The sequence below is a fragment of the Oryctolagus cuniculus genome, chromosome 8 (assembly GCF_964237555.1).
Source record: "Oryctolagus cuniculus chromosome 8, mOryCun1.1, whole genome shotgun sequence".
Classification (NCBI taxonomy): Eukaryota; Metazoa; Chordata; class Mammalia; order Lagomorpha; family Leporidae; genus Oryctolagus; species Oryctolagus cuniculus.
This window is the reverse complement of record NC_091439.1, coordinates 138,706,541-138,719,567: the sequence shown is the minus strand read 5'-3', so window position 1 is coordinate 138,719,567 and position 13,027 is coordinate 138,706,541. Positions and strand designations below refer to the sequence as shown.

The window sequence follows — 13,027 nt, the reverse complement described above, 5'->3', positions numbered from 1 at the left end:
AATAGATACTCGGACACGGCATTTACCATGAGTCCTAGGTCCCTTATATTGCTAATTTGCAGAGTCTACTTCATCTCTTTTATACAACTCATTTTTTTTAAGGATGAATTTATTTACTTGAAAGGCATAGTTAAAGACAGAGAGGGAGAGACAGAGAGAGAAATATGTTGGTTCACTCCCCAAATGGCCACAACAGCCGGAGCTGGGCCACTCCAAAATCAGGAGCCAGGAGATTCTTCCTGGTCTCTCATGCAGGTGCAGGAACCCAACCACTTGGGCTACCTTCCAGCTTTCCCAGGCCATCAGCAGAGAGCTGGGTAGGAAGTGGAGCAGCCAGGACTTGAACTAGCATGGGCACAGGCGCCTCAGGCAGATGCCCAGCCTACTATGCCACAGCACTGGCCCCTACAACTCATTTTTTATTGTCATTCTTCTTGTCTCTCCTTCTTTCTGTACCCCGTGTTCCTCCAGCAGTTCCCCCACACCTTCCTTAATCTAAGTTAAATTTTTAAAAACAGAACTCCTGAGAAGCTCCCTTTAATCAATGATTCATGCTTCAAAGTGTTGTTGTACAAAGATTCTGAAATCGCCCTTTAGGGATCCGAGAGAGAAGGAGAGAGAGAAATAGAGAGATAGAGAGAGAGAGATAAAGAGATAGAGAAAAAAAGAGAGAGATCCATCTCCCATCCACTGATTCACTCCCCAAATGGCCACAACAGCCAGAGCTGGGCCAGGCTGAACCCAGGACGTAGGAACTTCTTCCAGGTCTACTACGTGGGTGCAGAAGCCCAAGCACTTGGGCCATCTTCTACTGCTTCCCCAGGCACATTAGCAGGGAGCTGTTGAAATCTCCCTTTAAACTCTACTGTAAGTCACTCTGACCTATGTCTTTTTGTCCGTCACTATAGCCTAGTAACTATATGAAACAACAGTGTCATTTCATAACTCACGAGTCACTAGCACAATATGTCACTCTTTGATAAAAGATTAAGAAGTTTATAGTGTGATTTCAGTAATTTAGAATTTGACTAAATGGGATCCTGTTTATTTTTTTAAACTACATCTGAGATCCTAGGCCAGATATGAAACAAGTATGGTTCTTTCTTGGTGCCTGTCCACTTCTTTGACAGGAGCCCTTTCTTGATAAATTCACCTTCATGGCTGCATTGCAGTAGCTCTTGATCTACCACTATCACAATTATGGCACATTTCATTACAATGAAATGCCAGGCACTATTCTAGCGTTTATACCCATTAATTCACTTAAGTGCATAGTCAACCTTACGAGACAAGTGTTATTACTATACTCTTTTTAAAAAAAGACAAATATAAATTGCATATATTTACCTTGTATAATGTGATGTTTTGAAAGCATTAGGCCGGCGCCGCGGCTCACTAGGCTAATCCTCCGCCTTGCAGTGCCGGCACACCGGGTTCTAGTCCCAGTCGGGGCGCCGGATTCTGTCCCAGTTGCCCCTCTTCCAGGCCAGCTCTCTGCTGTGGCCCGGGAGGGCAGTGGAGGATGGCCCAAGTACTTGGGCCCTGCACCCCACGGGAGACCAGGATAAGTACCTGGCTCCTGCCTTCGGATCAGCGCGGTGCACCAGCCGCAGCAGCCATTGGAGGGTGAACCAATGGCAAAGGAAGACCTTTCTCTCTGTCTCTCTCTCTCACTGTCCACTCTGCCTGTCAAAACAAATTTTTTTAAAAAAGAAAGCATATGCATTATGGGATGGATAAAATTTGATACATAAAAAATGCATCACTTCACATAGTTACCAATTTTGTGGTCAGAACATTTAATATCTACCATCTTAGCAATTTTTAAGAATGCAGTCCATTGTTATTAACTATAGTCTCCAAGTTGTACTGCAGATCTCTTGAACTTTTTGCTCCTATCTAACTGAAATTTTGTGCCTTTTGGCCAACACCTCCCGATGTATACCCTTCTGCCCCTGGAGACCAACGCTGCGTTCTTGGCTTCTTTGTATATGTTGTACATCACCTTTCTGTGCCTGATGGATTTCACTCAGCATATTGTTCTCAAGGCTTATCCCTGCTGTCAGAAACAGCAGGCTCTCCTTCTTTTAAAGGCAGAACACTGTTCCATTGTGTACACATTGCAAATGTTCTATCTCTGTGATGGACACATAGATGATAAACTCCATACCATTCTTCCTAGTATCTGTACTAATTTGCCTTCCCTCCAATAGTGTGCAAGAGCAACCGTGTGTCAGCATTCTCTCCAACACAGGTCACCATTCAACTTTATGATCATAGTCATTCTAACAGGTGTGAGATGATAACTCATTGTGGTTTTCTCTGATGATAAGTGTCGTTGAACATTTTTAATATACCACTTGCATGTCTTCATTTCAGAAATGTCTGTTCAGCTTTGCCTAGCTTTTACCTGGGCTGTTTGTTTTTCACCTGACAGTTCCATATATGTGCTGGACACGAACTCCTTCTCAGAAATGTGGTTTGCAAGTTTTATCTTCATTCTGTAGGCGGTCACTTCCCTCTGCTGCGTGTTTCCTTGCATCTGAAGAAACTTCTTAGTTTGAAAGAATCCCATTTTTCTCTTTTCTCTTTGGTGGCCTGTGCTGTTAGAGTCATATCCAAAAAAATCATTGCCCAGCTGTTCTTCTTTTCTCCTGGTAATTTTGCAGTTTCAGGTCTCATTAAAAACTTTAATCCATTTCAAGTTGTACTATGCTATTTTGGTAAATGTTCGAAAGAACTCAAAGTCAATAGATAAACTCATTTACTCAAGCAAATTTTAGAAATGACCTAACTCTGCCTTTGTTTTTAAAAAAACAGGAATCTTTCTCATAACCCAATCCAGGAAATTCCAGCAAACCAATTTGATTACCTTGTCAAGCTCAAGTCTCTGTAAGTATATACATATGGTGATAGTTTTTTGATAAAATTTTATATATTGTATAACATATTTCACAACTTTATTCCTAAGATATTAGTTAAACTCCACAAAAACATATAAGATAAGTACTTGCTGGGCTATAAATAGATAGCTATTACTTTTATCTTATATATAATTTTTAAGATTTTTATTTATTTATTCGAAAGTCAGAGATAGAGCCAGAGAGAAAGGGAAGTCTTCCATTCCACTGGTTCACTCCCCGAATGGCCGCAATGCCTGGAGCTGGGCCAAACTGAAGCCAGGAGCTTCTTCCAGGTCTCCCACGCGGGTGCAAGGGTGAAAGCACGTGGGCCATCTTCTGCTGCTTTCCCAGGCCACAGCAGAGAGCTGGCAATGGAAGAGGAGCACCCAGGACACAAACCAGTGCCCAGTGTCAGCCCCTTATACATATTTTATCTTACATATTAAAAAACTGAAAATAAAATAATTTTTATATATTTTTCTATAAGACACCAGGAGTTTGTCTTGACTATTTTGTTCTGACCCTTTGGAGGTCCATAATTATTCCATAAACACCAAGTACTTAAGAATGTATTATAGGCAACCTTATTCCAATATAGAATATTCTGTATTATACAATCATTACAGATACAAGAAATAGAAAGATAAAAATTCTGTAGATAATAAGTTTCAGTCTATCTCATCGAAATATCTCCTCAGTAAAATTGTTTGCTAGAAAAAAATTATTGCTTAAAAATTATTAGAAAAATTTCAAAGCCCAAAAGCTGAGGCTTGTTTATTTATTCTAAAAATATTTATTGAGTAGTTAGCAAGCAGAAAGTCATGTTCCAAAAAGATTTTTCAAAAACATAAGGGGATATATGTGTGTGTTAATAATATAGCTCAAATAAGAGGAGGCAGGGAAGTGGGCAAGGTGATCTGGGTATAAATATTTCGTTCAGCATAAGTGTTAACTAAAAGCATTTTTACTAAGTAGTCTTCATCAAAAAGTTCATTTTATTATAACATGTGGGAAATAGGTTCTCTCGATTGATTATTAATTTGATATTTTAGCAGCCTAGAAGGAATCGAGATTCCAGATATCCAACAAAGGATGTTTAGACCTCTTATGAATCTCTCTCACATGTAAGTCTATGTGTTCCTTGTTTCACTCTGATGTAATCTGTTTCCACATTATTGCGATAGTACATTTATATCCAGTGCATCCAGTCTATTAATATTTGATGTGATCTCTGTTTCCACATTATTGCGATAGTACATTTATATCCAGTGCATCCAGTCTATTAATATTTGATGTGATCTCTGTTTCCACATTATTGCGATAGTACATTTATATCCAGTGCATCCAGTCTATTAACATTTGATGTAATCTGTTTCCACATTATTGCGATAGTACATTTATATCCAGTGCATCCAGTCTATTAACATTTGATGTGATCTCTGTTTCCACGTTATTGCGATAGTACATTTATATCCAATGCATCCAGTCTATTAATATTTGCGTTTATTTTAAAGTACTTAAGAAAATAATTAACTCTAAAACTGATGTTGGACAGGGTGGGGACCTGTAAGGGGACCCACTCAGCCTTGTTAGAAGTTCCCAGCTCTGACACCATTCATAGATAATCTGTGCTTGCCTAATGAGCTAGCCATTTGTAAACATGGTGAAAGTGCTACCGGATGAATGAGTAGGAATCCATATAAGCATAATAAAATAATTATAAATAAATAAATGCTGTAAATAAAGAAGGAAGGAGGAGTTGGCATCGTAGTGCAGCAGGTTAAGCTACTCCTGCAACGTCAGCATCCCATGCAGACGCTGACTCGTGTCCTGCCTGCTGCTTCCAGTCTGGCTCCCTGCTAATGACCCAGGAGAGCAGTGGGAAGTGGCCCAAGTGTTTGGGCCTCTGCTCCCCTGGGGGAGACCCAGATGAATTCCATGGCTTCTGGCTTCTGCCTGGCCCAGCACTGCAGCCGTTTGGGGAATAAAGCAGCAGATAAACAGTCTCTCTCTCTCCCTCCCTCCCTCTCCCCCTCTCTCTCTAATTCTGCCTCTATAGAAGTAAAATTAACACTTCAAGATGCAATGACTTTAACAGCCCTTTTCTCAACTGTTGAACAGTTTTTTTCATACAATTTGTGGAACTATTTACTTAATATAGAGTTAATCATATTGTATAAAGTTAATTGAAAATAGATTGTAAAAAATAAGAATGGGAATAGGAGAAGGATGAGGAAGAGGAATGGGAGTGTGGGTGGGAGGGCAGATACAGTGGGAAGAATCACTATATTCCTAAAGTTGTATTTATGAAAAAATAAATAAATAAATTGTTATAAAAAATGAATAATGTAGGGAACTACCCTCCTCAGTGAAAATTTCCCCTTACGTCAAGTAACTTGTCAGTTTCCCCTTATGTCAAGCTTAGAGCGAGTTACAGATGGGTGAAATGGAAAGCTTGGAAAAATCTTTTGTGCAGACAGAATGTCTGATTGCACTTTGATCACAGGCTGTAGAAACATTTTTTCTAACTGAATGCAATCTTACTGTCAGCACTAGGATGATCTCCTTGCCATGACGATTAATTTTCAGTCATTTACAAAATATCTCATCAACTACTATCAACTCTACAATCTTGCTTTTGTTTCAGTCTAATGTAGACACAGCTTTTCCATAATTCCTCAGATAGGATGCTTTTTAAAGTGGTTGTACACAACATACAACAGTCTGACAAGACCAAGTTGAATTTGTTGTCAGAAAATGGTGCCCCTCACAAAATCTAAGAAACAATGAAAGGAACAGACTTGAGCTGGACATAAACAAGGCAGCAGGAGCTAAACAGCAGCCTTCTCCCAGAGCCTGTCCTTGGGTCATTCACTGAGATCCAGAGCTCCAGGAGAAAAGGCAGAGTTGGTCCTGCCTAGTGCGCTTGCCCCACTGGGCTGGAGGAGTGCCTCTGCTGTGGGTCCCACCATGACCTCACAGGTGCAGAAGAATTCCTTCAGGAGAACTCAGGACACTTCCCAGAGAGGGAAGCTGACAAGCTAGAAAACAGAAGATCTGCTGTAATTCTACTGGTAAAAGCAAAACTTCGGCTTAAGAAAAAAAAAAAGTGAAATAACAATCACACTCCCTCCTCAGATTCTGCTCACCTCCCCTTTGTAGTTCACAGGAAAAAATGGATTAACAGGGTGGAAGTATCAGCAATTGAACTTAAATCTTAGAGAACAAATTGCATTCGTGAAGTTTTGTCTTCTATCTTTTGTTGCCATAGGTCTTGATACTATAAAGATCTTGTATAATTTTTGATAGAAGTCATGGCTTTGGAGATAAACGGACCTAATTTAAATCCTAATTTCTACATTTTCTAGAAAATTTCCCAGAAAATAATTTACCCTTGAAGATTTATCTCTTCCTATGGTGACGTGAACACTTACCTCATGGAGTTCCTTTGGAAATTTTTCCTGATATTTAGAAAATGATCAACAAATGATGTTGGTGTTGATAGTCACATGTGATTTTTGATTATTCAGGCGATGCCCTTATCAAGAAGTCAGACCTCTATGAGTGAAATAACTCACTGAAAAAATATTGATTGAGCCCTTAATTCTGTGTCAGAGTATGAGAGATGGGCATGTTAGTAAGGGTTTACAGATACTGTAATAATTTCTAGAACAGAGAAGCCAAGGGAACATAGAAGGGAAGAACTTCGCTTTTCCCCCAGGGTTAAAAAGCAGCGCTGGGGGTTACAGCAACACTGGAACAAAGCATTTGTAGTTACAAGACGTCAGGAACCCAACAAAAGTCTCTGTGGAGAACTCACTCACTTTGTAACATGCTGACAAGTTGTGTACATCCTAAGACCTGTCTGACACTTGTGTATTTGTTATGCCTATTTGCTGTTCTCACTCAAACACTCTTCTACATTGTTAATGTAAATGAAATTACATTATGAGAATTAAAAGTTTAAAATTTCAGATCCCTACTGTGTTCTGTTCCTTTGAACCTCATATTTAAGACTTTTTCTTCCTACCAAGGAAATGTAGAAAATAAATACCAGCTGTGTGATGCCACTGAACTAACTATAAGATGGTGCTTTACCTGCTCCTTGTTCACCAGATATTTTAAGAAATTCCAGTACTGTGGATACGCGCCGCATGTGCGAAGCTGTAAACCCAACACAGACGGAATTTCGTCGGTGGAGAATCTCCTGGCAAGCATTCTCCAGAGAGTGTTTGTCTGGGTGGTCTCCGCAGTTACCTGCTTTGGGAACGTTTTTGTCATCTGCATGCGCCCTTACATCAGGTCTGAAAACAAGCTGCACGCCCTGTCAATCATTTCTCTCTGCTGTGAGTATTTCCTGGTTGAAGAGGAATCACGGTTTTGAAATATGCTGAAGTGTTGCTGGTAAAAAAATAAGTTCTGTGAAGGGCAGGATTATGGGTTTTTAAAATTGTCTTCATTATATGTCGTTTTCACATTTCCTTCAATGAAAATAGCATTACTTTAGTGATAAGAAAGAAAATAAGTTTCAGCCAGCGCCGTGGCTCACTAGGCTAATCCTCAGCCTTGTGGTGCTGGCACCCCGGGTTCTAGTCCCGGTCGGGGCGCCGGATTCTGTCCCGGTTGCCCCTCTTCCAGGCCAGCTCTCTGCTGTGGCCAGGGAGTGCAGTGGAGGATGGCCCAAGTGTTTGGGCCCTGCACCCCATGGGAGACCAGGAGAAGCACCTGGCTCCTGCCTTCGGATCAGCGCGTTGGCCGCGGCGGCCATTGGAGGGTGAACCAATGGCAAAGGAAGATCTTTCTCTCTGTCTCTCTCTCACTATCCACTCTGCCTGTCAAAAAAAAAAAATAATAATAAGTTTCTAAAACAACAAAATGCAGTTATCTTCAACAGGTGAACGAAGCTCTCGTTCATTAGTTTTCTCTCATATAGTAGCTCATATAGAGGCATACTGTGTTGACACTTCTAAAATATTTTATTACAAATAAAATTGCAAACATCCATGGTCATCACATTTTTATATCCTGATACATAGTTACTTTTTTATCTGGGTATCCAGTTCATAGATATTGATTCAGTGGCTGATTATTTTTCTGATGTCTGAGATACTAGAATCCTTTGTATTCATAACTTGAAATATATAAATGAGAAAACTTTTTCATGTAGTAATAACTTTTTAATAGTTTTTGGAATGTGGTTGCAAGGTATGATGTTAAATGAGGACCACAAAGAAAAATAAATGAGAAACTAGTTCTTAGGCTGGTCATAGTCTTTGTCACGTGGCCTAGAGTGTTCTCCCTCAGACAGGTAAAGCACCAGTCTGCACAGTGTTCTACTTTTTTATGTGTGCATTGGCCCATGAACAGCCCTCACCCCACCCTAGTTTTTTTTTTTTTTTATTGCAAGTTACACATGATAAATAGAACTCAAACTGTTTACCACATTATATTGTTAGCTACAAAATCTTGAGTACGGTCAATTTCAATCCTAAAGAATTAGAGTTGGCTTTATGATTTATACAGTGATGTGATCTTGGGAACTTTGGAATGCTTGCACAGTCAAAAACTCCCAAACACTTTCTGATATGTTTGCTTAAAAAGAAAATAAGCCAAATAGTGTGGCACATTAAGAGCTAATTTTTGGAGTGGGAGAACCTAAAAAGAAACAGAGAAAGATGTAAAAGTGGGAAGAAAGAATCAGGAAGAACAATGTCGCTTAGACCAGCTCTGGTAAGTAATTTAAGTCCCCCAGAACTGTATGGACAGCAGAGCATTTCATAATTATTCATACCTTCTAAATTACAGACTTCAAAATTCATAGCCATCACTCTGTCCAGAGCATTTCATAATTATTCATACCTTCTAAATTACAGACTTCAAAATTCATAGCCATCACTCTGTCACGGCGGCTTCCAAGTTGATTTCTCTAAGTTTTCAGATGTTTCTTCAGCTTGTTGAGCTGGGAGATGTTCAGTGAAAGAGCTGAGCCGAGTAACACTAGCCCCATCTAGGCTCCTGACTGAATGCTCAACAGAGCTACATTGTATTCATTTGTTTCACAATTTTGCTTGGTTGGTCTAGAATGGAGCACAAAACAGACAAGACCTCTGCTTCCACATTTGCATTTTAAAGGAAACCAAAGAAATGATTACTTAATTAACTGCTAAGAGAATGGCTACTAAAAAGACTTGACAAATAGGTCCTCAGCCATAAATGAATCCTTAGATGAATACAAATTACTTCTATCCAAGATAGAAGAAACTTGGCTATTTTTTTTCTAATATTAAAAATAGCATTGCTTACTGATCATTTCATTATAACCATCTTTTCTGCATATTTATGGAACTTTCTGACCCTTCTAGGTGCTGACTGCTTGATGGGAATCTATTTGTTTGTGATTGGAGCCTTTGACCTGAAGTTCCGCGGGGAATACAACAAGCACGCGCGGGTTTGGATGGAGAGTATTCATTGTCAGCTCATGGGGTCTTTGGCCATTCTGTCCACCGAAGTATCAGTTCTGCTTCTGACATTCTTGACTCTGGAAAAGTACATCTGCGTTGTGTATCCTTTCCGATGTTTAAGACCTCAAAAATGCAGAACAATCACAGCTCTGCTTCTCATCTGGATGACTGGGTTTCTGGTGGCTTTCACCCCGCTAAGCAATAAGGAATTCTTCAGAAACTTCTATGGCACCAACGGAGTATGCTTTCCTCTCCACTCAGAAGATGCAGAAAGTACCGGAGCCCAGATCTACTCAGTGACAATCTTTCTGGGTAAGGCCCTCGGGTACAAACCCTTCATTCAGCTGCGGGGACGACTCACGGCGTGAAACTCACTGTGCCTGCTAAGGGCTATGTTTGTTTATTATTATTATTATTATTATTATTGACAGGCAGAGTGGACAGTGAGAGAGAGAGACAGAGAGAAAGGTCTTCCCTTGCCATTGGCTCACCCTCCAAAGGCCGCCGCGGCCGGCGCACCGCGCTGATCCGATGGCAGGAGCCAGGTGCTTCTCCTGGTCTCCCATGGGGTGCAGGGCCCAAGCACTTGGGCCATCCTCCACTGCACTCCCTGGCCACAGCAGAGAGCTGGCCTGGAAGAGGGGCAGCCGGGACAGAATCTGGCGCCCCGACCAGGACTAGAACCCGGTGTGCCTGCACCGCAAGGCGGAGGCTTAGCCTAGTGACCCGCGGCGCCGGCCCATGGGCTATAAGTTTTTACCAAAAGTTTCTAACCAATGTTCTGCAGCAAGGCTGGGGCCGAATTCCATCAGAATCCCCAGTAGGAATGTTTTTCTCCCAAATTACCCTTTTATTATATGAATTCCAAACTGACATGTTTTATGAAAGATAGTAAACACTTGTATCTCATGAATTCACCTTAATAATACCAAGCAAAACATAAATTCACTCTTTTCTTTCCCTTTACAATAAAACGTAATGCTACTTGTGACCTTTTCAAACACATGTGCGTACCCACACATCTTTGGTTTAAGAGTATGTATACAACTGTTCTAAATTAGCCATGTAAAAATATTCTCGAAGTACAGCACAAAGTAATTAAATTATGAAAAAAAATCACTAAGACTAGAAACCTGAAGGGCCAGATATTAAGTAAATGGCTCTAATTTCATCTTAGTGTGCCATTTTTAAATGAAACATCTCACTATCATTCAGTACTTCATCTGCAAAAAAAAGAATGACCTTTATGCACCTTCGTAATTCTTTATGAAGAATAAAAAATACATTATGGTTGTTATATCTTTAATAACACCTTAAGAATATGTTTTATCTGTTTGTTTTAAAAAAAATACTTGTGTCCATTAATAGTGCTTCTTGGGTTCTAAACAGGTGTCAACTTGGCGGCATTTCTCATCATAGTCTTTTCCTACGGAAGCATGTTTTACAGTGTCCATCAAAGTGCCATCACAGCAACTGAAATACGGACTCAAGTTAAAAGAGAGGTGGCCCTGGCCAAGCGCTTCTTCTTTATCGTGTTTACTGATGCATTGTGCTGGATCCCCATTTTTGTGCTGAAATTTCTTTCACTGCTTCAGGTAGAAATACCAGGTACAGCTTGCTTTCTTTGGAGAAATAATACATCTTTTCTCTTTTTTTTTTTTTTTTTTTTTTTTTTGAGGCAGAGTGGACAGTGAGAGAGAGAGACAGAGAGAAAGGTCTTCCTTTTGCCGTTGGTTCACCCTCCAATGGCCGCCGCGGCCAGTGCACTACGGCCGGCGCCCCATGCTGACCCGAAGGCAGGAGCCAGGTGCTTCTCCTGGTCTCCCATGGGGTGCAGGGCCCAAGCACTTGGGCCATCCTCCACTGTCTTCCTAGGCCACAGCGGAGAGCTGGCCTGGAAGAGGGGCAACCAGGACAGAATCCGGTGCCCTGACCGGGACTAGAACCTGGTGTGCCGGCGCCGCTAGGCGGAGGATTAGCCTAGTGACCCGTGGCGCTGGCCGAAATAATACATCTTATTGTAAGTTTATGTTTATGTCTGTGCAGTGTTCTTCCAAGAAAGATGAGTAGGATTCTTAACCCTAACTAGTTGTTGTAAGAATCAAAGTCGGGGTCAGATACACTTTAGCTCTATTCCCCAACAAGCATTTTCTGGAAATAAGCCATTCAGTTTTTCCATAAATGCTTAATATCACAATTGCAACAAAGGAACAATGATCAAAATGTGTAACATGGGTGTTGATATTAATTGCATGCTTAAGATGACTAGAAAAGAATATAGGTCAAAGTATTAATCCCAAAATTGCTTCATTTTTTAGAATGTAAGAAATGTTTCCTCTTCGAATACATACATTTTAGAGAATATTACCCCTGAGTGTGAAAAACAATAGGAAAAAAATCTTGGTAACTAAAAATGACATGCATCACATCCATTAGAGTGGCTGTTATTCTAAAACACACAGTCACACACACAAAAGCAAGTGTGGCTGAGGGTGTGGGGAAACTGGAATCCTTGTGCACTGCTCCTCCAGGCCAGCTCTCTGCTGTGGCCCGGGAGTGCAGTGGAGGATGGCCCAAGTCCTTGGGCCCTGCACCCCATGGGAGACCAGGAGAAGCACCTGGCTCCTGGCTCCTGCCATCGGATCAGCGCGGTGCGCCAGCCATAGTGGCCATTTGGGGGGTGATCCAACAGAAAAGGAAGACCTTTCTGTTTCTGTCACTCACTGTCTAACTCTGCCTGTCAATATATATATATATATATATATATATATATATATATATATATAAAATGGTGCTGGCTGTTGAAAACAATATGACACTGCTACAAAAATTAACCATAAAATTATCACACAACCCAGCAGCTCCGATTCTCAGTCATTCCCAAAGGCATTGAAAGTAAGGACACCGATATTTGTACATCTATGTTCATAGTAGCATCATTCACAGTAGCCAAAATATGAAGCAATGAATGTGTCCAGAGATGGGTAAAAGGATAAACAAAATGTCTGCTATAGGCAGAGAATGGGTTGTCACTCAGCCTCGAGGGAGGAAATTCTGACACATTCTGCAATATGAATGAACCCTGAAGATGTCGCATTAAGTGAAGTAAGACAGATGCAAGTGGTAAATATTTTATGATTCCACTTACATGAAGTTCAGGAGTAGTTAAATGCACAGAGTAAATACAGAGTGGTGATTTCTAGGGACTGGTGTGGGGAGAAGGGGAGGCCGTGTTTAATGAGTATAGTTTCAGTATGGGATGGGGGGAGGTTCTGGAGGTAGATAGAGGTAGATGTGGCCCAACAATGTGTAGGGATTCAATGTCTCTGAACCATACATATTTAAAATGGTACATTTTGTGATATATATATATATATAACCACATTTAAAATGTGAGTATCCTGTTAGTTGTATATAAAATACAATACATACTCACAATTTTAAAATTTATAAATATATATAATTTTGATTTTATTTTATCCCATGGATGATGGTAATGGTACCTTAAATTTTATAAACACAACAAAAAGAAAGACTAGCATCTGTAATGTTATAATACCAATCTAAACATTTCATATTTGCAAATCTTAAACGCCCTTATTCCCCCTATGTTGATTCTAATTCTTTCATTTTTGAGTCATCATCCATCATACTGTTTTTTAG

General features: G+C 40.4%; 1 protein-coding gene across 5 annotated transcripts in view; it reads left to right on the top strand.

Moving 5' to 3' along the window:
- RXFP1 (relaxin family peptide receptor 1) overlaps positions 1 to 13,027 on the top strand; it is a 147,703-nt gene that overhangs the window by 129,986 nt on the left and 4,690 nt on the right. For 4 of the 5 annotated variants that reach the window (XM_051831654.2, XM_051831657.2, XM_051831659.2 and 1 more), the window contains 5 exon segments: positions 2,821 to 2,892; positions 3,956 to 4,027; positions 7,020 to 7,249; positions 9,266 to 9,676; positions 10,754 to 10,972. In XM_051831654.2, coding sequence (XP_051687614.1) covers positions 2,821 to 2,892; positions 3,956 to 4,027; positions 7,020 to 7,249; positions 9,266 to 9,676; positions 10,754 to 10,972 — 1,004 coding nt within the window. 5 annotated transcript variants of the gene reach the window in all.